At 49.3% G+C, this 25,882-nt stretch overlaps 1 protein-coding gene across 2 annotated transcripts in view; it reads left to right on the plus strand.

Annotated features, from left to right (window-relative positions):
* LOC138569526 (rho guanine nucleotide exchange factor 3-like) overlaps window positions 1-25,882 on the plus strand; it is a 388,611-nt gene that overhangs the window by 336,140 nt on the left and 26,589 nt on the right. For both annotated transcript variants that reach the window (XM_069647576.1, XM_069647577.1), the window contains 2 exons: window positions 8,583-8,753; window positions 18,249-18,438. In XM_069647576.1, the coding sequence (XP_069503677.1) occupies window positions 8,583-8,753; window positions 18,249-18,438 (361 nt within the window). The remainder of the gene's footprint in view (window positions 1-8,582; window positions 8,754-18,248; window positions 18,439-25,882) is intronic.

Consider the following 25,882-nt stretch of genomic DNA (forward strand, 5'->3'; position numbering starts at 1 on the left):
CTTAAAGTTTCTGAGTGTCCGCAGTGGAATACCAAAGAGCACACAGACCCACGAAGATGTTTCAACACCATTTAGTTCCTCTCCTGGGAAGCTTGGATTGGAGATATGCCTATCAATAAGGAGCTAACTAAGGATTAAGGTGCTAGAGGACTTCACGCCCTGATCCTAAATTACATTTCCGAATCTAAATCCCAAAATTCCTGGAAGTCTGCACCCTTCAAAATTACTTGGTCTCCTGGTAGTTAAGATTGCCCCATTGCACTTTTTTGACTTTGGCAACATCGTGATTTGAGGCTCCACTGCCGACTTTGACATTTTTTTTTTTTTGGAGTTCTTTCTTTTTGGACTAAGAGATGGCTTTGCTTCTGCTACCTGGACAAGACTTGTAATGTACCCCTCTTGCTTTAGGGGTCACTCTTGGCTTCACGAGGGAGAGGGGCGGTACCCACCAACTAGGGTATTTACAGGTAGGATTTGATCCCCTCCCACACAGCCTCTGGGTCCAGATTTTCAGCAGGCCTCTCAGTCTAGCCTGTCCCCCTGATCTGGCCTTTCATAGGCTGTGAATGATTTTCCTTGACTCTAATTGACAACATTGAACCTGGTAAAATAAAATTCTGAATTGCTAATATTACTCCTCCTTCTCTCACTACTCTCTCTGGAACATTGTCCAATACCAACATATTCAGGACAGGAAGTTTCTGCCTCTATTCGTACAGGTGGCCGTAGAGTAATTGGAGCCATGATTGACTTGATTTTTGGATCAGCGGAATATTTTTTTTTTCCTCTCGCAATTGACCCTTTCCTAATGATTCCACTGGTCTCCCTTTGTGTTTGTGCTTTTTTGACTCATGCCCCAGGCCCTATGGTCTGTACAAAATTCCTATCCATCATGTCCTAATTAGATAGACAAGTGATAGTGACCTTTGGATCTAGTTTGTGGGTAAATGTGACCTTCAGTTGTCGGCATTCACTCTGACTGTAGATGCACACTCGGACTTTCCTCACAGCTGTAAGGTGTGCATTCCCCTTCGGGCCCCATCCCAGAATTTGCAAACCAGATGTGTGCTTGATTTCTAAACTCTAAGCACTTCTCATGTCCCATGTGTGAATAAAGAGAAACTTCCCAAATCTCCTAGGATATTGTCTTGGGATTTATTTTCCTTATCTGGGATACAAAGGATGCTCTACATATATGATTCTAGACCCTCCTCACTAAATCTGAGTATGCATGGATCTTTTTTTTTTTTTTTTTTAATGAAACATTTTGTTTTTCCTGACTGAAACAAGACAGCCACAGAACGAAATAACAAAAACCACAAACAAAGTGGCAGGACAAAAGCACTTCAGGACAGCGTCCACATCTTAAATCAACCGAATATAATTTGCGTTACAAAACACCAAGAGTTCTTTCCCCAGCCCACTCCATCTGTACGTGCAATAAGTATCGCTGACCTTGGCCTCAGGGCCCAGACTCGTCCCATTTCCCCCATATTTTAACTGCTTTGGCTGGGCAGCCTCTTGTGCCATAGATTCGGTGTTCCATCGTAGCACATGAGTCCATATCCAAAATCCACTGTTCCAGTATTGGGGTGGGGGGGTGGGTTTGGCACTCCCCATTTTTGTGCGATGTTACACTTCATTAGGGCCGTCGCAGTATTCAGTAGCAGCTTCTCCCATTTATTAAAGTCAGACGGGTCCGGCACACCGAGGATCAGGACCCTCGGGTTCAGCTCAATGGTGCAAGTGAGCACCCTGGGGAGAGCTTTGTACAGCAAGCATTCCAAAAGGTATGGATCCGGGGGCATAGCCAGAGAGTGTGGAAGGAGGTACTCTCCTCCTTGCCACATTGGAGACAGTTTGAGTTCGTAGCTCTCCTCCAGCCATATAAAGTAGTTCTAGGGTAGTGTATTCTATGCAGGACTTTGAGTTGCACTAGCCTGAGCCTGGAGGAGATAACGACCTCCCGTGGATGCATAAGAACCTGGATCCAGTCCTCTGGGTCTATCTCCCCTACATCTCTCTCCCATTTACCCTTTAAACGCGCTAGCTCGGGGGTGGCAAAGGATGTAATGGTGTTGTAAAGGATGGATGTGCATTTGGTGGGGATGTAGGCGGGGAACATATTTTGCTCTATCGGTGTGTAGTCAGGGACCGTGTCCTCTGGAGATGTATGAACTCTCAGGGCGTGGGACAACTGCATAAAGTGATCTCGTTCTGTGGTAGGCAGCTGGAATTTACACTGCATGTCCTTGAACAAAGCTAGTTTCCCGTCCCTCAGGGTATCCTCCACCCTCAAAATTCCCGCTCTTACCCAGCTTGGCCATGGTTTAAGTTTCTCAATTTCCCTCAGGTTACCATTTTGCCATAGGGGCTGCACTGCGGTTATCTTATTTCCCCACCCAAGAAACACGTGTGCCTGTCGCCAAGTGGTGGTGATGTGGGTCGTAGGTGTTTGCCGAGGGGGCCGTTGTGGGGATTGATATATCTGTAGCGGGTCAAAGCCCTGCATGGCATCCAATTCGGCTCTGATGTGGGGCAGTGCGTGGTCCCTGTGGATCATGTCGTTGACCACCGCAAGCTGTGATGCCCAGTAGTAGGTCTGGAGGCGGGGTACCCCTATCCCACCCTCCCAGACCGATCTCTGCAAAGTGCTCAACGCAATACGTGACTGGCCTCCCCCCCCAGATAAGTTCCCTGAGAAGGGTGTCTACTCGGGTAAATTCAGAGGTAGGGATCATAAGTGGGGCGTTCTGCAGGACGTAAAGGAATCTAGGGAGTGCCATCTTAAAAAGCGCGGCTCTCCTCATGAGAGTCAGAGGAAGGAGCTTCCAGTGACGAACGTCGTTAACAAACCTTTCTATGATCGGTTGGAGGTTATACATCGCATATTTGGTCAGATCAATGATAACCCAAATTCCCAGGTATTTGAAGCCATGCCTTTCAATCCGATACGGGCAGCTCGGTGGTCTGGCCTGCTCCCCTCCCTTCACCGGGAAGAGTATTGACTTCTTCCAGTTATTTTGCAATCTGCTAAATTCCCCGTAGCTAACGGGCATCTGGGTCACTATGGGACAGGTCCGAACCGGGTCGGCCAGGTACAACAGGAGGTCGTCGGCATACAGGGAAGTACGATCCTCATGCCCCTCTGGTCATCTGAAACCCGTCCACTTCCTGCACTGGCGAAGCCACAAAGCCAGCGGTTCAAGGGCAAAGAGGAGGGGGGACAGGAGGCACCCCTGTCTTGTGCCTCTGCCCAGGGGAAAGGAATCAGGAGGTCCACCCGTTCACCCTGACCTCTGCTTGGATGTTTGTATAAAGCAATTTTACCCATCCCAGAAAGCCCTCTCCAAACCCCATACGGTCCATGATTTACCAGAGGCTATCCCATCTGATTGAATCGAACGCCTTTTCAAAATCAATTGCTAAAAGGGCTAATGAGGTGTCCAGAATAGGGGCACGGTCTAGCACCAGATGGAGTCGGCGCAGATTCATTCGGGTTGATTTATGTGGCATGAAGCCACATTGCTCTGGATGTATCAAGGTGTTGACTACCTGCTGGAGCCGGTTAGCCAGAAGTTTAGCCAGGACCTTTGCTTCCCCGTTAATTAACGAGATTGGCCTATATGAAGCACATTTCTCCTGTGGTTTATCTGGTTTGGGGATGACCACAATGGTGGCCTTACACAGTCTTGTGGAAGGGAACCTTGTTCCTGGGCTGTCAGCAGCATCCGATGCAGGGGAGGGGGGCTTATGTTACTACTCCCTAGTTTCGGCCGGGAACCCGTTGGGGCCCGGAGTTTTCCCCGGTTGCAATTGTGCCAGTGCATCTGCTATTTCAGCTTCAGTGATGTCGGCGTCCAGCAGCTCTCGCTGTTCCGAGAGGCTAGGGATTGCTATGTAGTCAAGAAGGGTTGGGTCAAGTGACACCGATGGGGCCCGATACAGCGCAGCATAAAATTGGGCGAATGCCTCCGCTATCTCGGCGTCCGATCGGCATCTCTCCCCTGTGGGGTGATGATTTCCCGAACACAGCGCTGTCCCTCATCTCTAACCACGCCAGCATTCTCCCCGCCTTGTCCCCCAGCTCATATATTCTGGCTCTGAATTCCCAATGGGCCTGCTTGGCATTATCCAGCTTGAGATTGCGGAGGTGTTCAGTGGCTCGTTTAAGGGATATGTGGGTCTGGGGGGTTGGATCGAGGGTATGTGCATTTTCCCAATGGGTTACCTCGGCTTCGGCCTAGTTTATTTTCCGGAGCCTCTCCCTCTTCCTACTCGCCGTCCAGGAGATAATTTCCCCCCATAACACTTTCTTGTAAGCCTCCCAGATCACCACCGGGTCGTTTTCGCCTGTATCGTTAATCTCGAAGTACTCGGAGACCTCTGTGAGGCGGTCCACCAATTCTGGGCAGTTCATATAGTAACTGTTCAACCTCCACATTCTAGGTGGGGCCGTACCTTGTAGGCGTGATTCCACCATCAGGGGTGAGTGATCCGAGATTCCCCGGGGAAGTAATTCCGCCGAGAGTATTCTGAAAAATCTGTGTGCGGGGTGGATAAATAATCGAGCCTAGGGAGGGAGCCGTGGGCACCTGAATGGAATGAGTAGCCCCTGGTTTCGGGGTGGAGTTCCCGCCACACATCAGAGACCCAGGGCAGATGCAAAGCCGGAAAGCCTCTTGGGGACAGTCGGGTTACACTGTCTAAGATGGGAGCGGTCCGTGGAGTTGCACATGACGTCATTAGTCACCTCCCAGGAACCATTTATTGGATTGGTGTTTCCCCATAAGGGTGGTCAGTTCTTCTAAAAGCACCTGCCCCAGTCCTGGTGGGGAGTAGATTGAGATAAACCCATACGTTTCCCCCCAGAGTGTACCCAAGACCAACACATAGCGACCCCGGGGGTCCTGCTCCTGTTCCTGTAGTGCGAACAGGACGCGTTTGTGTATGAGAATGAGGGTGCCCCTGGACCCCATGGTATATCCCGCATGGAAAGCTATTCTATAATTGGTCTGCTGAAAGAAATTATAGTGCGATTCCCGCTAAGTGAGTTTCGGTAATCAGGGCCACATCGGGGGAGTGTCTAGAGAGTAGTTGCTTAATCAAGCGTCGCTTGATCGCAGAGCCCATCCCGTTCACATTCCAGGTCAAGATCTTAAGGGACTTGGGACGTGCCGTAAGTGGCATTTGAGAATGGTCAGGTGTCATCTTGCAAGATTATTTGAGGGTTAGGCGGGTGGCCCACGGGTATGTCACCTCGGTGCATGTGGTGTAGTGTAAAATAAACAAAAATTGATGGTTGAGTCGGTGCCTGGGCGTGCTATAAGCCCAACTAACCAGAAACACTGCTGTCCCTTGGGGGTTGCAGGGACAAGCTGGTCTTGAAACAACCAGGAACTCTTCCCAACAAAACATTTCCTCCCCCTCCCCATACTCCACCCCAACACGAAGTACCTGTCGCCCCAACATGTGCTGACAATCAGTGAGGAAAAAGAGTAGATTGTCAGCGTATAACAGCCCCTATAGAAGTTCAACTAGAACTGATGGGGGGGGAGGGGAGGAATAAGACACCCCAGGTGCGAGGGTAGCAGATCCCTCCCGCTTACCGCATTGTAGAGGTGTGACACGCCATTGGTGTCCTTCCGAGGGCCCCTTGCGGTGGTATGGTCGCCTAACGGCAGGAGGTTGAGCCCACGAGGGGGGGGGGGGGGGGTCAAGGCGGAGCCCCGACCTCTCTGAGCGCTGGAGGGTCAGGGAGTGGTGGTTGCTCAGGTCTGGGTTGTTCCGGAGGTGTTCTAGGGTTTCTTTGCCTGTTTCATCGGGGCCCCGACCAGTCCCCCTCAATGTGCTGCTCCGCCCAGCGCCATGCTTCACCCGGGTCGTCAAAGTGAACCGTAGTGCCTTTGTGATACATTTTCAATTGTCCAGGGAAAAGCAGGCCATACTTGACACCCAGAGATTGCAATTGTCTCTTAAGTTTCGCAAAGGATTGCCTCGCCTTCTGTACCTCCTTTGTATAATCGGGGGGGAAAAAGGCCAGCCTGGACCCGTTGAAGGTTACCGTGCCCTTGGTTCTAGCCAACTGTAAGAGTGCGTCCCGGTCTTGATAGTCCAAGGACTTCGCTATCACAGTGCGCTGAAGAGCGCCAGGCAGCGACCTTCCCGTGGGCCTTCGGTGTGCTCTCTCTATAGAGAAGAATTTTGAGGAGTGTGAGTCGAAGAGGTCTGTTAGTAGTTGTTCCAGAAAGAGTTTCATACATGGGCCCTCCTCTTTCTCAGGGATGCCGATTATACGAACATTGTTATGTCTGGATCTCCCTTCGCTTTCTTCGACCCTCGCCTCCAAGGTCTTGAGCATGGCCGCGACTCCCTGGAGTTGGTGTTGCACATTGTGTAGCCCATCCTCTGTATTCGAGATTCGCTGTTCCGCTTCTCCAGTACGCGCGGACAGTTTCTGCAGGTCATGTCTGAGTAGGGACACATCCAAACTTATTCGATCAATCTTCTGCTCCATGGACGAGCGTGAGTCGGCTATTGCGGCCATGACATCTTTGAGGGAGAGCGCGTCGGCGGGTTCCATGTCTCCAGATAGATGCGGTTGAGGGTCGGTGGCCTGAGAAGAGGCGACTGTATATTGTTCAATCCTATTCTGCATGGCAGGCTTTTTCGTTTTTTCTTTGCCCATGGTTGCAACCCGGTCGGGCAGGTGTAATGTCGTGGCGGAGCTCCTGTCTCTCGGTCACGACTCAATGATGGGGTGAGAGTTTGGGTTTTTCAGTTTGTCAGTTCATGTATGATTGTGGGCTCCGATTCCAAGTCACCGCACTCTGCTATGTTGGCGGGTGTTGCGCTTTGTGTTGTTCCACTTGGATGTTGTTTGTTCCGGTCCACGGAGGACCCGACAGTTCTTCTCTGGGTGATCCAGCAGCGGCCTGCGGGCCTGTACTTAATTGTCCACCCCACACGGGTGGGGCCGTGGCGCCGTGGGTGGGCTGCCCTGCATCACCCGCACACGTTGCTGTTGCAGTCCCCAGCTGCCACCCCTGGGCCCCTGCCCCACCCGATGTTGCTCCTCAGATGCGTCCCTTGCGGACTCAGACTCCGACGCTGGTGCCGGCGGCCGTCTAGCGGTGCGGCCGTGCCCGGGACAGTCAATCCGCCAGGTTAGCAGGCCGTGCAGGGGACGTGTTCAGGTCCAGATCGGTTCGGATTTCAGTGCGCCGGAGGTAGGCGCCGTCTCTGCAGCCCCGCCAAGGCCCCGGCCCAGCCGCGGTCAGGTCTCCAGTCCCCTCAGCAGGGCGTCACCAGCCCGGATCTCCTGCGGTGGCCATCTTGTTTTGGGGACTCCGCTCAGGGCCTCAGACTTCTAATCGCCGGGGTTCAACGCAGCCGCCTCCCCAGTCACCACAACTTCTCACCCTTGTGCCGCGGGTGTTCCTCGTTCTTGCGTCCCTCTTAGAGCACGGCTAGCGGTCACATATCGGGCTGGTTTTCCAGGATGTATCATGCGGGAGCCGAAGGGACTCCCGTCTGCATCGCCTTGCAGTTGGCCACGCCCCCAGTATGCACAGATCTTGATGAGAATTACACTGGTTTTCTCCTAACATGAGCAGGCATAGCTGTCTCCCGACTTGCCCAAAGGATTGCTGGGGTCACCTGCCGATTCTCTGTTTACCACCTCCAAGGGTTGCATCACAGACTGGGTGTTTTCTCCCTGGCCTCCAGAATTCACCAGTCCCCACATTTGAGTGAACATGTAGCTTTGTCACAAGAGTAACAGTTAAGTTATATTCTTTACACAGAGTACTACCTAAGTAATTCTGCTCTGGCACAGCACTGATCTGTTCCATGCACTGACTTTTAAGGAGGGTTTTGGCGGATGGAATCGTTTGCAGGAGCAAAAGTGATTTTCTGCACCTTGCTTGATGTTTAAAACTGGTGCCATGGGCCCTCATGTTGGTAGTTTTGGAAAAGTTAAAGGTTGAATGGGCACAGTCAACTTTCCCTGACCCCTCGCCCAAATTATCCCCCTCCTCCATGGGTAGCTTCCTCTGCTCTCTAGTATGACTGATTGGTCTGTGTGTGAAGCTTTTTATTCCGTTCTAGGTGAAAAGATCTTTTCACCAAAGATCGATTTAGAAAGAAAGATTCTGTGCGGTCAGAGTGGTCTTTCTGAATCAAACTGTTCAGCCCCTGCTGCGCTCGGGGGGGGGGGGTGAGGGCGAGTGGTGTAACTGAAACCCCCGAATATTTAAACAAAAAACAACAAGAGAAACTCATTGTAAAGCTCTCAGGCAAAAACGACCTTTACAATGCCGGTTTTACGGTCAAAAGAAAACCTGGTTTTGTAAATCTTTTTCACGAGAGCTTTAAAATGAAGTAATTCCACACACAACCTTTTATTCGGCTGTATTGTTTGGCGCAAGGCAAATGTACCTTTGAGCATGAAGGAAATTGGTGCTGCCAGCATTCACATAGAGGACTTCATTTACCGTTGTGCACCAGTGTTACATGGTTGACCTGTAAGTAAAGGAGGGGCAGCCCGCATTGTATTTTAATCTCTCTCTTACTCTCTTTAGATTGCTGTTATTCAGGATATTGTGGGTCTGATCAACAGTAAAACGGGAGAAGCAGAGTGTCAGTACTACAAGAAGCGACTCTCCTTCTTATTCGAGACACAAGAGGATAGCTTGCTGGCCCGTTCCAAACTCCTTCACTGCCATGGAGAGCTCAAGAACAATAAGGGACAGGTATGGGTGTGTGAATGTGTTTGGGTGAGCTTGCTGCGCAGCATCAAGCTTGGTTATGCGCCTACAGAGGAGCAGATGGGTATTTAATGTGTACATGCATTGCATGTTAGGGAGCATCATGCCGGCTAAGATCTACTAGCACACTGCAAATTCAAGAACAGCTCCTTGGCACTCCTAGTGTTCATCAAGGCAGAGATCTTCCTTACAAAGGTAGTGAGTCGGCACAATAAGTATCATTTAGGGAATTGAGATGTTTAGCCAAGCTGGGACCTCAAAAAGAAAGGAATACACTTACATTAAATTGTCTCTCGTCTTCCTAAGCCAACCACCACCTTCTGGCGTCTTGGGGTGTCACCCAGGGCTCAGTTTTGTATTGCTTTGGTCTTTCTTGATAGTCCAGCTTTCCTGCCTCTATAGGTAAATAGTATATGGTGGGGACCTCTTCTCCCAATACATCTGGTCCACAATGAGGCTACCTCTTGGGGTCTGTGCCAAAAGGTTAGTTCAGAGCAGGTTTCTTACTAAATCCCAGACTCGGACACTGAGCCGAGGTCACACCTGAATTCCCACTGGCCGTCGCCTAGGCATCTTATGACCTCCCTTCACCTGAGGTAATAGTTCTCTGCCCCACCATCAACTTGCTCCCTTTCTCCTCCTTGATATTTTACCACATGCTCCGACTAAAAGGAACTTCCTCAGTTCTTCACCTCTACCCTAGCAACTTGCTACACCTGCACCGCTTCAACTCCTTTTCAAATGCTCTTTCCTTCAAACACTTCAGGATATACTTGGTCTTGCTTGGGGCCTTCGTCTAACCCCTGTACCATCTCGGTGTCCTTAGAATTTGAGGTGTCCTTTTCTCCAACCACCTTCTGATGCTCACACCCCCGCCCCGCCACCCTTTCGCCTCCTGACACCTTCAACCAACTTCCACCTGATGTTCTCCTTTTCCTCCCCCTTCCTCCTTTCACTTTCCTCCCTCCTCCTAACACCTTCCACCAATCTCCTATTGCCACCCTTGTCCAACCTCCTACTCTCACTTCTCCAACAGTCTTTGAAATTGCAATTCTGCTGGCTTCTCCAACACCCACCCTTTATGCTAGCCCCTTTTATCCCACGCCGGACTGGTATGGGTCTGTGATCTTAAGTATGTGTGTTTAATTGAGTATGTTTCGGATTTACTAACTTCCTGTAAGACTGCAGGTTTTCCTACTTCAAGTGATGGGTCCAGACTTCCTCTCATGGACCGCATTATCAAGTACCCAAGCCACCTCTTGGTTTTCCATACCATTGGCTCCTTCCTGTGTGTGGAGGGGACAACTTAAGCATGGCCCTGCTGCAGCTGCCATACCTCACTTCAGCTGTCCTGCTACAACTGGGAGCTGGCTCCCTCTTTGTTCCCCTTGTTCCTCGTTCTTAGACCCTGCTGTGCTGTTCCACCTGTGCCTGCCTTTGTCCCCCTTTCTCTCTCTACACCTCTTTGTCCTCTCTCTCGTGTAATCTCTCTTGTGTGTTCTCTCTCTCTCTCTCTCTCTCTCTCGTGTTTTCTCTCTCTCGTGTTTTCTCTCTCTCTCGTGTTTTCTCTCTCTCTCGTGTTCTCTCTCTCTCGTGTTCTCTCTCTCTCGTGTGTTCTCTCTCTCTCGTGTGTTCTCTCTCTCTCGTGTGTTCTCTCTCTCTCGTGTGTTCTCTCTCTCTCGTGTGTTCTCTCTCTCGTGTGTTCTCTCTCTCTCGTGTGTTCTCTCGTGTGTTCTCTCTCTCTCGTGTGTTCTCTCTCTCGTGTGTTCTCTCTCTCTCGTGTGTTCTCTCTCTCTCGTGTGTTCTCTCTCTCTCGTGTGTTCTCTCTCGTGTGTTCTCTCTCTCGTGTGTTCTCTCTCTCGTGTGTTCTCTCTCTCGTGTGTTTTCTCTCTCTCTCTCTCGTGTGTGTTTTCTCTCTCTCGTGTGTGTTCTCTCTCTCTCGTGTGTGTTCTCTCTCTCTCGTGTGTTCTCTCTCTCTCGTGTGTTCTCTCTCTCTCGTGTGTTCTCTCTCTCTCGTGTGTTCTCTCTCTCTCGTGTGTGTTCTCTCTCTCTCGTGTGTTTTCTCTCTCTCTCGTGTGTGTTCTCTCTCTCTCGTGTGTTCTCTCTCTCTCGTGTGTTCTCTCTCTCTCTCTCTCGTGTTCTCTCTCTCTTGTGTGTTCTCTCTCTCGTGTGTTCCCCCTCCGTCCCTCCCTCTCTCTCGTGTTCCCCCTCCGTCCCTCCCTCTCTCTCTCTCGTGTTCCCCCTCCGTCCCTCCCTCTCTCTCTCTCGTGTTCCCCCTCCCTCTCTCCCTCTCGCTCTCTCGTGTTCCCCCTCCCTCCCTCTCGCTCTCTCGTGTTACCCCTCCCTCTCTCTCGTGTTCCCCCTCCCTCCCTCTCGCTCTCTCGTGTTCCCCCTCCTTCCTTCCCTCTCTCTCGTGATTCCCCCTCCATCCTGTTGTGTACTGCGTACACGAGGTACGCATGCGCGAGCCTCTACGGAGCTCGTGCATGCGCGTTAGAATAATAAAGGCGATGCCCGGCAGTTCGCGCCGGAGACCGGAGCCATCACACGTCCCCGGCGTGTGTTCTCTGCGTGCATGGGTGCGTGTGGTTGCATGCATGTGTGACGGCTGACGGCCGACCCCCGCACATACAAAATTGGCGACGAGGCGGGATCGGAGGTGTTCTTCCCGTTTTCCGACGACATCGCCGAAACGGAACACAACTCCACAGTCGCGGACCCGCTCTAACAGCCGGCGGCCATTTTGAGTGCTCGTTCACTACAACATACGCAGTGGTTGCAGCCCGTTTCAGGTGCTCGTGCGCCATCTGCCCGTTGCAAGCAGTTGCAGCAATTTTTGGACACTCCACAGCCCAGCCGGTGCAGGGCTGTGACACAGGAAGTGGCAGAAGAGCCAACAGGAAGACTCTGCCACAGTTGGGAGTCGGATCACCCATCAACCTGCCAAGGCAATACTGTGAGTACCTATTGTGATGGGTGAAGAAACAGATGATGAGGGCGCCGTTGCCCAAATACCACCCAGTGTGTGCACCATTCTGGCTCCCATGCCTGAATTTGATACCACGGGGCCCCCATCGAAACTTGGCCCAAAATGGCTCATATGGGTCAAAAGACTGGAAATTATGTTCAGAGCCTCGGGGGAGACAGAAGACGAGCAAAGATCGCCATCATGATGTACTCCGCAGGCACTGAAGTCCAGAAAATATATGACTCCCTCGACATTCCAGTGGCGACGTATGACGCTGTCAAACAAGCACTGCGGGATCACTTCCTACCCTTAGCGAATGTTGGCTTCGACAGGTTTGTCATGGGGGCGGAAAAACAACGGAGCAAAGAGTCACTGGACCAGTTTTGTGCCAGTTTGAGACACCTAGCGAGCTCCTGCAGGTGGGTCAACGAAGAGGAAATGCTCCGCAACCAATTGCTGCAAGGATGCTGCTCAGGAAAACTTAGGAGGCAAGTCCTGAGGGAACCAGGGCTGACCCTCCGGCAAATCCTGGACATGGGAAGAGCGTATGAGCTGGCGGAGGCCAGAGGATCGAAAATGGACACAGCCAAGCATCCCAAGAATGAGGAGGAGGCACTTGCAGTCGGACGTTTCGCACCTGGGAAGGCCAGATGGACACCGAAGAGAGGAGAAGGACCCACGACATCAGGTACGCCTCAGTCGTGCTCTTATTGTGGATATGACCTCCCACACAGAGGTGAATGCTCAGCCAAATCGCGAACATGCGGCAGGTGTGGGATACCTGGGCATTACGCTAGGATGTGTAGAGCCGCCATGCCCGTGGCAGCAAGCAGAGGACCAGAGAGGGCCGGTAGAGGTGGCGCTCGCACTGTGAGGGGCATATCGTCCCTTGAACAGAACGTGCACGACCTACACATTGCCGAAGAAGAGGAGGAAGAAATTTTCTTCATTTCCAGCATCGCAAATGGCCCTGGAACTGGACGAAGACCCATATGTACTGTAGACATTGGAGAGATTCCCACTCCAGTCCTCATCGACACGGGAGCTTCAGTCTGCGTACTGGCGGACAGACATTACAACGCACTGGCAGGCCCACCAACCCTGTCGCCCTCCAAGGCTCAGATATATGCTTTTGGTGAAGATACTCCCCTACCCATCCAAGGGGTATTCGTAGCCCCAGTGACCCATGGCCAAAACAGCAACAAAGCGAGGTTTTTTGTAACCAGCGTAAGTCCGCACTCTTTTTTAATCTGCACAGCATCTGAAGCACTTGACCTGGTTCATTTCACTTTTGCTGTATATCATACAGATCTGTACAGCCTGCTGACACGCTTTGAGAGGCTCTTCAGGGGCATAGGGAAACAGAAGGCTGAGCCAATAAGGCTCCACATTGATGAGTCAGTCAGACCAACGGCGCTGAAACATCGTCGCATACCGTTTCATCTGAGGGCTCAGGTGGAAAAGGAGCTGCAAGACTTAGTGGAACGAGATATCATTGAAAAGGTGGAAGGGCCCACCCCGTGGGTCTCTCCAATTGTAGTGGCCCCAAAGCCCAAACAGCCTGGGGCTGTACGCATTTGCGTAGACATGAGACTTCCTAATCTGGCCATAAAAAGAGTCTCACCCCCACTCTGGACTACATTGTTGGAGAACTTCATGGTGCGAAATTCTTTTCGAAACTAGACCTGAGAGCGGGTTACCACCAGTTGGAGCTCCACCCAGAGTCTAGATATATTACGACCTTTACAACACACGAAGGACTGTATGAATATAAAAGACTCAGTTTTGGAATATCCTCGGCGGCAGAAGTCTTCCAAAATGCTATCAGGGGGGCTCTATCCGGACTATAAGGAGTAATAAACATGTCAGACGATATCCTAGTCTTTGCCAAATCTGAAGCAGAGCATATCAAGCGTCTGGAAAACACTTTTCACAGACTCCACAGCCTCGGCCTGACGCTGCACCAATGAAAGTGTGAATTCCTGAAGGACAGCCTAGAGTTTTTTGGATTTGTCTTCCATGCGGGAGGCATATCCCCAGATCCTGAGAAGGTGAGAGACATTCGAGAGGCGTCACCTCCCACGTCCCCGGCAGAAGTCTGCAGCTTTTTAGGGATGGTGAACTACTGTGGGCGTTTTATTCGAGATTTAGCATCCCTTTCTGAACCCCTGAGAGCACTCACTAGGAATGAAGTAGCATGGACGTGGACTGGAAAGGAACAGAGAGCATTCACGGCCATCAAGGATGCTCTGTCTGAACAAGATACCATGGCGTATTTCAACCCAGCCCGGGAGTCTGAAATCATAGTGGATGCCAGTCCAGTGGGACTTGGGGCGGTTCTCGTGCAGGCGGATCAACAGGGATCCATGCGACCCGTTGCATACGCCAGCAAGGCACTCACAGACACAGAGAGAAGATATTCTCAAATTGAACGCGAAGCTCTCGCAATACTATGGGGCTGTAAACATTTTAGATTATATATCCTGGGGAAACCTGTTGTAGTGGTGACGGACCACAAGCCCCTAATTCCCATTCTGGCAGGCGCTTCTTCCAAACCGCCACCTCGGATAGAGAGGTGGATGCTATCCCTCATGGAGTACGGGGTGAAGCTGGTATACCGCCCAGGTACGCACAACCCCGCAGACTATTTGTCTCGTCACCCCGGCGCAGGACGACCCAGAGACACTACGGAGGTTGCAAATTGTGTGGACACCATTCACATGGTCGTCGAGTCTGCGCTTCCCATTGCTTTAACAAGACAAATTGCCAACGAATCGAACTCGGATGAGGCATTTCTGAGAGTGAAAGGTGCGGTAGCCACAGGAGCATGGCGGGAGCCCCTTTTGAACAATGCCCGGAGAAATGCAGAAACGCAAAGGGATTTGCAATTGCTCTGGGGTGCACGACATGAACTGTCAGTAACTGCCGATGGTCTCCTGCTGAGAGGGCACCGGATTGTGATCCCCAGGTCACTCGTGCCGAAGGTCCTTCAGTTGGCACACAACGGACACCAAGGGATGACCAGAATGAAGGCACGTCTCAGACTCAGTCTGGTTCCCCGAATTGGAAAAGAGAGTGGAAGAGTTTGTGAGGGCATGCATCCCGTGCCAAGCCACGAGCCCTGCGGAGAAGGGACCCCCGATTCAGACCATGGCAAGGAGTGATTTACCCTGGGGGACAGTACATGCCGACTTTGGCTCTACCGGAAGAGGACTACACTTCCTAGTAGTAACTGACCAATTGTCCCGATCTCCAGAGGTGGAACTGGTCGAGTCCCAGGCCACCGACCACACCACCCTGGCCATGGACAAGATATTTGCTACCCATGGGTTTCCCATCGAGTTATGTTCTGACAACGGGTCACCTTTTCAAGGACAATCGTTTGCTCGATACTGCGAAGAGAGAGGGATAAAACACCGAAAAGTCACCCCACTATGGCCAAGAGCCAATGGAGAAGTAGAGCGTTTCATGCGCACACTAAACAAGGTGTTTCGCATATCCGAAAATGGAGGTGAAGACCTCTGACGGAATTTATTCGACTTTCTCTGGGAGTATCGCAAAAACACCTCATCGATCAACTGGAATAGCCCCTGCGGAGGCACTTTTCAAGAGGATCCCAAGAGGACTCATACCTGAATCAGAGGGGAGACAACCAGGAGTGATCGACAATGACCAAGTACAACTAGAAAGGTCATGGAGAAACGAGAACGAAACAGCGCGGAGGAGACTGCCGGAAAAACAGATTGCAGTTGGAGATACCGTGTTGGTACGAAACAGAAGAGCAGAAGGAAAGCTGTCGCCAACTTACGAGACCCAACCACTGGGTGTAACACACGTGAAAGGTACAATGGTCACCGCAGCCAATGCCAGAGGAACCGTCACCAGAAATGTGTTGTTTTTCAAGCGCATCAAGACCGCTGGTGGCGAGGCAACAGCAGAACAGGTCCCGGAACAAGGGGAAGAGACCGGGATGGAGGAAGCTACTCCAACTGCAGATCACGAGACATCGGAGGCCCCTGGTGACGCGGCACCACGATACCCGAGCAGGGCCGGACGACGACTACCCCAGAGGTTCCGAGACTTTATCATGGACCCTGCACCATAGGCGGGGAAAGGTGTTGTTGCAAATCCGAAGAAGGAACCAGGTTGTACTTCTGCAGTCAATTGTTAATTGTTGTTGTTTCTGCAGTTAAGTGTTAATTGTTTCCGGGGAAAAGGAGGGATGTTGTGTACTGCGTACACGAGGTACGCATGCGCGAGCCTCTACGGAGCTCGCGCATGCGCGTTAGAATAATAAAGGCGGTGCCCGGCAGTTCGCGCCGGAGACCGGAGCCATCACATGTCTCCGGCGTGTGTTCTCTGCGTGCATGGGTGTGTGTGGTTGCATGCATGTGTGACTGCTGACGGCCGACCCCCGCACATATAAAACCTCCCTCCCTCTCTCTCTCTCTCGTATTCCCCCTCCCTCTCTCTCTCTCTCGTGTTCCCCTTCCCTCCCTCCCCCTCTCTCTCTCTCGTTCCCCCTCCCTCCCTCTCTCGTGTGTTCTCCCCCTCTCTCTCGTGTGTTCTCCCTCCCTCCCTCCCCCTCTCTCTCGTGTTCCCCCTCCCTCCCTCCCCCTCTCTCTCGTGTTCCCCCTCCCTCCCTCCCCCTCTCTCTCGTGTTCCCCCTCCCTCCCTCCCCCTCTCTCTCGTGTTCCCCCTCCCTCCCTCCCCCTCTCTCTCGTGTTCCCCCTCCCTCCCTCTCTCGTGTTCCCCCTCCCTCCCTCTCTCTCGTGTTCCCCCTCCCTCTCTCTCGTGTTCCTTCTCTCTCTCTCTCGTTCCTTCTCTCTCTCTCTCGTGTTCTCTCTCTCTCTCTCTCTCTCGTGTGTTCTCTCTCTCTCTCTCTCTCTCTCTCTCGTGTGTTCTCTCTCTCGTGTGTTCTCTCTCTCTCTCGTGTGTTCTCTCTCTCTCTCGTGTGTTCTCTCTCTCTCTCTCGTGTGTTCTCTCTCTCTCTCTCTCTCTCTCTCTCTCTCTCTCTCGTGTGTTCTCTCTCTTGGAGGAGGTTTGGAGGAGGAGGGATAGGTGCAGGTGGACAGGCAGAGTCTCTTGGGAGGCTTGAGTGGATGAGGCTGGAAGATCGGCCGGGGGAGGATGTTTTCTCTTGGGTGGGGGAGCATAGTTGAAGATCAGGGTGGAGTAGTTTCTGGTGCTCTAGTGTGCACATCTACTTTGAACCTGCTGGGCATGACTAGTGACCTGCAGCCTCAGTCCTAACAGAGGGAGGTGTACATCTGAGGGCAGCAGCACTAGCGGGAAGGGGGTGCAGGCTTTTCTCTTATAGGAAGTACTGTCTAGGCAGGGGCCTGCTGAGGCGGGATTGGGCAGGGGTGTGGGTTGAGAGACCAGTGCCAGATGCAGGCCTGCAACACTATCCCTGTGGAAAAATGCAGAGTAGTGGCACAAAACAGCAGCTAGATTCACCATACAAGCCTACAACACTATCCATGTGCGAAAAAATAGTGGTGGCACAAAACAGCGAGACTCTTACAGACCCGAAACACTGACCATGCGACTTATTAACAAATGTAGTCTCCTACTTGATTGTTGCAGAAGGTGGGGGTCCAGGCCTGGCAGGGATGGGATGGGAGGTGCCCTTTGCCAGATCCCTTAGCTGGCTGCCCAGGCTAGGCTGCCCTGAAGGTGCCTGTTAAGCTGTTTCTGGCTGGCCAGGAGCAAAGCAACAAATCCGGCATCAAGGGGGTGGGATGGAGTAGGGAGAAGTGGGAGAGGAAGCCGGGCCTGCCTTCTCAAGTTCGATGCATTGCCAGGGGAGAGGGCTGGAAGGGGCACAGAGGCCTGGCCCTAAGGGCTAGACAAAATGCTCTCAAGGCACTTAACCGCTTTTCTAGCAGTGCAGGCTCTTCACACACGCCGCATGATGGAAATGTATACACTGCACCGCTTACCTCTTTAATGCTGTACTGATGTATGGCCTTCACTCACAGAGGTGTTGTAGTGGTACATATTTGATTCTTGATGTCTTATCAAGAGCCTCTGGTTCCACACTGTTGCAAAAAGTGCTGAATAAGGAGTATTGGCAAGGGACCTTTCCTAAGGACTCTGAAAGATGCTGTACTTGCACTCTGCTGCTGCTGTGCAATGAAGCAGGCCAAGTCTGTATTGGCTCATGCATTGATTTTTGGGTTGCTAAGAAGTGCTCCTGTCTTACCTTCTGCTAGCATTGTTCTTTGTATTCTGTTTTTATAGGATTTCTGAAACGTAATGTTCCACCAGAGGGGTCTTTAAATTGTAGTTTGAATAAAAGTGTATTATTTGATGATTCGCTTTTGTTTTGTGGGGGGTTTTTGTGTGTGAATTCTCCTGACTAAAGTTGCGTTTGGATATTAACCACCATATTTATGAATGATATATGTTGCTAAATCAGCCTGACTCCATGGTTGTGAATGGTGCTAACCAAATTAAGTCAGGTTTACACAGTCAATCTATAAATGTCCTACTTTCTCCACCCCCAGCGGCTCCACGTCTTTCTGTTCGAAGCAGTCCTGGTGATCACCAGGCCACTGACACAAAATGACCAGCTGTGCTACCAGGTCTATCGCCAGCCTATTCCTGTGAGAGACCTCCTCCTGGAAGATTTGCCCGATGGGGAGGTGCGTCTTGGGGGTTCTATTCGTGGTGCCTTCACAAACAACAATGAGCGTGGTAAGAGTGCAGCTCGACTTCTTCCCAGTCACGATTGAGCTATGAATATAGAATGTTTATCATTAATGTTGCTAATGACTGTTCTTGAATTGGTAAGAACATTGCATCAAAGGAGAGAGGATTTCTTTATATTTCACTAATGGATTGAAGAATGTTTTATGTTTTTGAATCTAACTCCTGCATGCATTTTTATCTTTCCAACTTCATGCCTAAAAATGTGCACTAGCCATTGGTGAGTGATAATTTACGCTTGTAGAGTAAGACATTTTGTGTTGTGTGAATGTGGAGACTGAGCAGTGGGTAAGTGACTTTTTATGGCTGGTTAGTAGGCTGCAACATTACATTTTTTTCCACTTGCAACCTTGCTGGATATCATTGTGGGATAATGGTTTCTTCCTGACAATCATGTCAGTTTGAGGAGAGCTATAAAGTAACAGTATTTTGTTCACACCAGGTATGCATGTTGTATTCATTGTTTGGAGGTCTTTCATTATCGGGGAAGAGGGTAATAGTTTCAGTGGGTGACTAAGACCAACGAAAGGATTGCTTTGTTTAAATTTGTTAAGTCATTGAGAAAGGGTGGATGAGCTCCAGAAACATGTCTTGCTGACTTATGCAAGTGGCCTTGAAGACCCTGAGGAGTAGATTACTTTGTTTTAAACAAGTGCCCTCACAGGATTGATGTGTATATATCCATCTGTTCCGATTTTAAATGCTCTTCTATTCTCCCCATGCCATGCCACGCTTACAACACAATTCGGCCAGCTTGTTCATACACCCACACCAGAAGCCCTGCAACTGAATTGGAGAAGAACATTTTGTACCAGATCTCAGTTTGACCGCAAATGGTTCAGGCTCCATTTGTGTTGATGGACAGTTGCTGAGCCATTTGTTAGGATTACCTATGTGCAGTGTATCGTTTGTCTACAGGAAGTAGCCATACCGTAAGCACACTGTAATGGGCCTATACACCCTGAATTACTAAAATACAAGGCCACAGTGGGAAAAATCTCAGCACCATCTGGATTAGGGGTGTGCAACACAACCTGCGTTTTTCCAGATATTTTAAACTACAACTGTCATGATCCCTCACCATTGATTATGCTGTCTAGTGCTTCAGCTAATTTTAGTCAAAAACCTCTGAGGAGCCCAAGGTTGCAGACCCTTGTTATATATGCAAGGTAACCGTATGAAATCTGCAAGCATTCTAACTTAATTTGGGCTGTACAACTGTATAAGCAAAGTATCCATTTGAACCTCTAGCCTTCAAGGTTCACATTTCCTAGGCATAACATTATGTAAACTAGATTTTATAGCCATATCTTTTTTTTTGTATTTGTCAGTAGAATATGTGGGAAGGGTGTCTAGATGGACTCCTAGGATGCTCCTCCTGGGTCCTAAAGGCTCATTGAAGCTATTATAAGCAACTGTAGTTGGCCCCATCTTGTTACTTTGCATTGGATTGGGAAGGAGTGCTCATTTTAGTGAGGCACAGCATTAGTACAGGTCATAAGAGTAGAAGTGGTTTGGGGGTGGGGGTAGAAAGTTGAGTCTCAGTAATTTGTGAAATGGGATTGCACTTGGGTATGTGTTAGGAAACATTTTCTTTGTGCAAGTTTCCCTCCATTGACATCAATGGAACCCCCCATGTTTTGCTATTTCTTGGGTTCTATGTTTATTCATCGACCGGTTTCTTTAGTTACCAAAATGTGTTATCCCGGGGGAAAAAAATAGTAATTTTACACTATTCACAACCCCCTATATTTTCATAAGTTTAAAAAATAAAAAGAATCCACAAAAAACCCATCGAAAAAACACGGTTGATGAAAGAACGTTGTACCATATCTTTAACCTTGTCCTGAGCTTAGGTAAGTAAAGTTGTTTTGCTTTCCTTTCCTTGCTCAACTGATCTTTTAGAGGCACTGGTCAGCCCGCTTGTTAAGGGGGGGGGGGCATGTCCCCTTTGCGAGATTCCTTTGTTGTTTTTCTGTAGCACACATCACCTTGCAGTGAAGTGCTGCCCTTTCCTTTTGTAACACTTTGTTACATTTGATGTGTCTAGGATGAGCATTTCAAGACCGTGTGCACGTTTGGCATTCTGGCAAAGATCTGTCATTAATTACCACCTGGTGCCCCAGCTGTATTTCTCCTGCTTTTATTGATCACTAGCTGGGCCAAAATCTTAATCTATCTTTTGTATTAACAAACACTTGCCTTGAGATATGAATTATTGTACATAGACATAAACCACAAGATGACAACATGGCTCTTTGTTTCATCCTTTATATTTTAAAGGAGTATTGTCAACATCAGCACTAAAACACGTGTCCTGATGAAGCTGTTAAATCTTTTCTAATGCTGAAATGTAAAAAAACATAAAAAAGCTATTCATAAGCTCACTTTGACTATTCACTGAACTGTGATTCCCTACATGGGAACAATTGACATTGAGCAATGTTGATAATAATGTTAATGATCAGTAATTCTTCATGTTACTGTTCAGCTTTTGGTTTGGATAAAAACACTGTCTACAGGACATACGATGCTACACATGGGATTTATTGTCTTAATCGTGTTGTCTCTTAAATAACTTATAAACTTGGATATTGCAATCGTACACACCATTGTTTTCCTTTTGCATCCAAAAAAGTAATTGTTCATTAATGTATACTAATCCTTTTGTAAATACATGGGTATGTTTACTTATTGTAAGCCATGTTGCTCGTTGCTTTCAAAATAACCAATAACTGGGCACTAGCCTTTGGGACATAGGGAGCAACCGTTTAAACCTAGTTATATGTATTGTATTTGGAAAAAGAAAAACCTACAGTAATATCTGCTTAATTTATGCCTGGATGTACTTTTCTTTGTTCTCCCTTTCTCTAATTTTCGAGCACAAAATAGGTGTGCTAACCAGATGCGCTCAGCTGCAATTTCATCAAGGTTTTCATAACCCTTTTCCATATTTTGACATGGGAAACATATGGGTAACGGTTGCCTAAGTTTAAGTCATTTTTAGTGAGGTATGACTGTTTAGCACATCTTTTCTCCCCTTTACAGCACAATCGTTTCTCCCCTTTACAGTACAAATATTAAGGTTTAAGTTAACCTGCACATATTTTCCAACAGGAATAGTTGTTTGGTTAGCTCGAGTTCCCTGTTGAGGTATGGACAGCCTAACATGAATGTATAGGATTAGCATGTGGCAGCTGATATTTTTCTGTCTTTTTCCATTTTACCGCATAATGCCATTTAAAGGACCATATACTCAAAATGACAGTACCACATGTTTTTTGCCCCGACCGTTAGTCATCCTGTTGTTTGGCCTTCTGCTACCTGCTTTAGTCTGGAAATTCAACATATGGCAAGTGCTTTCCCAGGCTCTGGCTTGAAGTTCCTGGGCAAAGTGGCATTGTGTGCATTGTGACTGGATGTGAGGTGTTTAGAGTGTCCTGTCCCAATCAACATTCCAGCCATGTGAAGTCTGTTGCTGGGCTGATGTGCAAGAGACTGTCAGAATTGGACACCCTTTTCCAGTCTTAATGGTGCAGATCCTTTCTGATAATGGGCTGGGGCAGCTTCTAGTTTGAATTTGGGATAAATGGTGTGACGCAGCCATTCCTCATATCATTGACTGACACCAAGACCCTGAAGAAGAGGACCAACCAATGCTGCCACAGGCAACAAGCATTGCCTTCAGTTAAGTCCTGGTGAAACCCTGCTTCCGCAACGATCTATGAAGTCCCACATTGGTGCTTCGACCCTTGGGCTGGTGAGACCAACATGTATGTGAACCCTGCTGCACAGAAGTCTTCGGATGGTTCAGGGCCACTTCTGATCAGCTGACCAGCTTCATCCAAGGCATCTCCTGTGCATCCGTCACCATCTCGAGTTACAACTTGGGACTCCCCAGGTTGTGAACATGTAGCCCAAGACCAGCCCTCCTGTGGCTGCTGCTCTCCTGCATTAGGAGGGTTCTTCCTGGAGCTGTGTATTCTCTGCTAGGAGTGTCACCTACCACCCACTCCTGTCTGAGTCATTGGGTCTTCTGACATCAAGGGACCTTTTGTGGCTGCTGTCATGCGGTGCCTGGGGCATCCTGCTTGAAAACATTTGAAGCAGTCTTGCTACAGCATGGAAGTGCTGTCTAGCCGGACCCAATCCCAAACCAGACACTGCACATGAAGGCCCTGGCCCCCACAAAACTGGACCAACAACCGATGTAAGTGGACCCTACAATTCTGAGGACTCGAGGGGTGGTCCCTCAAAATCTGAGTTTGTGGCAGGAGCTTGCATACCGGGTTTCCACCCCTAACCCAGCCATTCAATACAATTGCCTAATGATAACATGGGATACCCTATATCGTCATTACATTTATAACACCATATACTTTGGTGTTCTTTTACCTGCCCCTGTTCTACATTAATCCCCTTCCTAACCGTAATTGACTATCCCCTAGCCTTCCTCTGCTTTGTTACACCATTTATCTCCAACCGGTACCCCATTTATTTATAAACCTCCCCCAATCTTCTTTAAAGGATTCCATATTGTCGCATATCTGATATGTACATTTTTCCATTGTAAATTTGTCCCATACCATGTGCAACCATTCCTCTTTATCTGGGGCTGTTTGACTCTTGCACTTGTGTGCCCCCGCCAGTCGTCCTGCTCTCAGCAGTGCCTCCCACATCCTCAGGAACTGATGTTCTTCTCTTTTGCTGGGAGTGATAGCCAGACACATTTGTAGTTGGTTCATATCCAATTGGACACCCATCACCACGTTTTGCCCAGTAAATTTGGATCTTAGGACATGATCACCATATATGGCTTAATGGGCCCACCTGCCCCCCAGTGGAAATTAGAGGACACCCACTATACATTCTAGAGTTTCAGAGGGTCCCTGTGCCACCAGTGTAACATCTTAAAGTTGGGCTTTTTCCCGCTGTTAAATAAATGTGTATATATCATGTAGTCTAGATCTCTGAAGAAGCTCTCTGGCAGTGGTGACTGGATCGTGGAAAACAAATACCCCAGGCATAGAAGGACATTAATCTTAATTGATGTCATCCTCCCAAACCAGGAGAGGACGTGTACCCCATCTTATGTCGTTTTGTGTGATCTCAAGGAATGGGTCATAGTTCAGGGAGCACAATCTTGATAGGTTGTTGGGAACAGCAACCCCAAGATATGTAATTGCCTGCTTTTCTACGCTCATCCCTAGCCCCTCTCTCTGTCTGGACCAGTGAGGTTTATTGGAAGAATTTTTGGTTTATTTGTGTTGATCATTAGGCCAGAAAATTTGCCAAAGTAACCTATGGTTTCCATTAGCTCTTGAGAGATTCGTTAAGGTCAACTAAGTACCACAAGATCTTGTCCGCAAACAATTTTAAAATTCGACCTCTCCACATTGTATTCCCTTAATTTTGGCTTTTCCTCTAATGGTGAGTGCTATGGGTTCTATGGCAATTGCATACAGCAACGGTGACAGTTGGCAACCCTGTCTACTACCCCTGGATAATTTGAAGGGGTCTGTCATTTCCTCCATTCACCTGGACCCTGGCTATCTGTGTGCTATAAAGCGCTGCCACCCATTTACGGAAGGTCCGACCCAAGCCGCTTCTCTCCAGAATCTGCCAAGATTACGGAGTGCAAGGCTCAATCCAGGACTCCTGTTGCCCCCATTAGGACTCTTGCCATTTGTTCCATCCATAAGGCTGGACTGCGCTGCTGACACGCACATCATTCAAATACATGGAACTTGCCACCTTTCCAAGATGGCCACACTTTGCAGATTATCAGATTTCCAATATGCCCACGGGGTGTCCCCACAGACATTATCCACATGATGTGCTGCAGTTTTCAAGGAAGCGATCCTGGGCTATAAAAGCCACGCCCTTTGCTTCACGTTATATCTGCTCCTAAGCAGCAGTACACTTGCGTGCTCCGGCATTCATGTGCTCCTGCATTCAGACCAGACCAGCCGCGACCTCGACCTGTACCTGCAAGGGAAGGAGAAGAGAAAGGACAGTGAAAGCCTGGCAGAACACCTTATACTTCCGGTATCAGCAGGCATTCCCGCTGGTTGGTTCCAACCACACTCCCAGCTGGTTGGTCTCGACTACTTGCACATTAGCAGCCACAGCAGGTCTGGGCTAGCAACAACCAGTGATGTAACTGGCAACTGGTGTAAATCAGAAGAGTCGAACACCCCGTATGCAACCTGATGGTGTGTTCAGCCTTCCCCTGGAGAACAGAAGGGCTAGGGTAGAGTTAACAGCATGGGAGTAAGTGTGCCTTTGGGTCTAGGAGGAAACCTGCAGCCACTGCCGACATCATCCATCCAAGGGTCCTAGTTCACTGCTGACGTTACTGAATTGGAAGTTCAAGCTACAACACTTCCATCCCCTCCTTCACCAAACACTTCAGGGTGTCACTTTACCCCCCTGCATGGGCTTGGGGTGGAAGAGGTATGGCATGCGCAATGAGACCCGGACACTTCTGCAGGGTATAAGGTAAGCGTTACAGAATCATCCCCATATATTTCCACTCAACTCTGTCAAATGCCTTCTCTGAGTCTAAGGAGATTAGACATGCTTCCAGTCCCTGCTCCTTAGATAAATGGGATACATCCAATGTCTTCTTGGTGTTGTCTGACCCTTGTCGACCTTTTATAACTACCACCTGGTCTCCCCGAATTAGGGAGGGAAGAACTCCCTCTAGTCTGTTGCCCAGAATTTTGGCCAGAATTTTCACATTGGTGTTTAGGAGGGAGTGTGGCCTATATGAGGCCCATGTTGTGGGAATAACCACTATTAAAGCCCCTGCATTGATTGCAGTAGCTCCCCTCCTTCCAAGAATTCATTCAAAACTTTCACCAGGGCCAGGGTGGATCAATACATTTTGAAGAATCCGAGAAACCATAATCTCCTAGTGTTGTCCCCCTCACCCCCTCATGTTCTTGATAGTCCACTGCCTCCTCTGTGATGGGAGAATCTAGAAGCTCTGAGGTCTCCCTAGGAATGCTCCATATTAAGAGGGTCTAGAAAATCTACTATGTGACTACCTTCCCCTCCATATTCTACTGTGTATTATGTGTACAGTTTCTCATAATATTTCTTAAATTCTTCCCCTATCTTTTGAGTATCATGTACTATCTGGGAGTTTGCAGACTGGATTGAAGTCACTATTTTAGAATTCCTTTTTTCTCTTAACTTCCATGCCAGGATCTTGTCTGCCTTTTTACCTTTTTTGTGGTATTTCTGCTTCAGGAATAGTAACTTCCTTTGTGTCTCATTGACAACTAACCCCCTTAGCTGGGCTTTATACATTTTAAGCTCCTTTGAGTTAGCTCGGTTAATGCAGTTCCGACCCGGGCCACCCGGCATGAGAGCTTCGATTTTCTTCTCAATAGTTTCTGCATGCTGTCTTTTTTTCTTTTGAGAA

Source organism: Ambystoma mexicanum, chromosome 2q, assembly GCF_040938575.1.
Source record: "Ambystoma mexicanum isolate Mex_15411 chromosome 2q, UKY_AmexF1_1, whole genome shotgun sequence".
Taxonomy (NCBI): Eukaryota; Metazoa; Chordata; class Amphibia; order Caudata; family Ambystomatidae; genus Ambystoma; species Ambystoma mexicanum.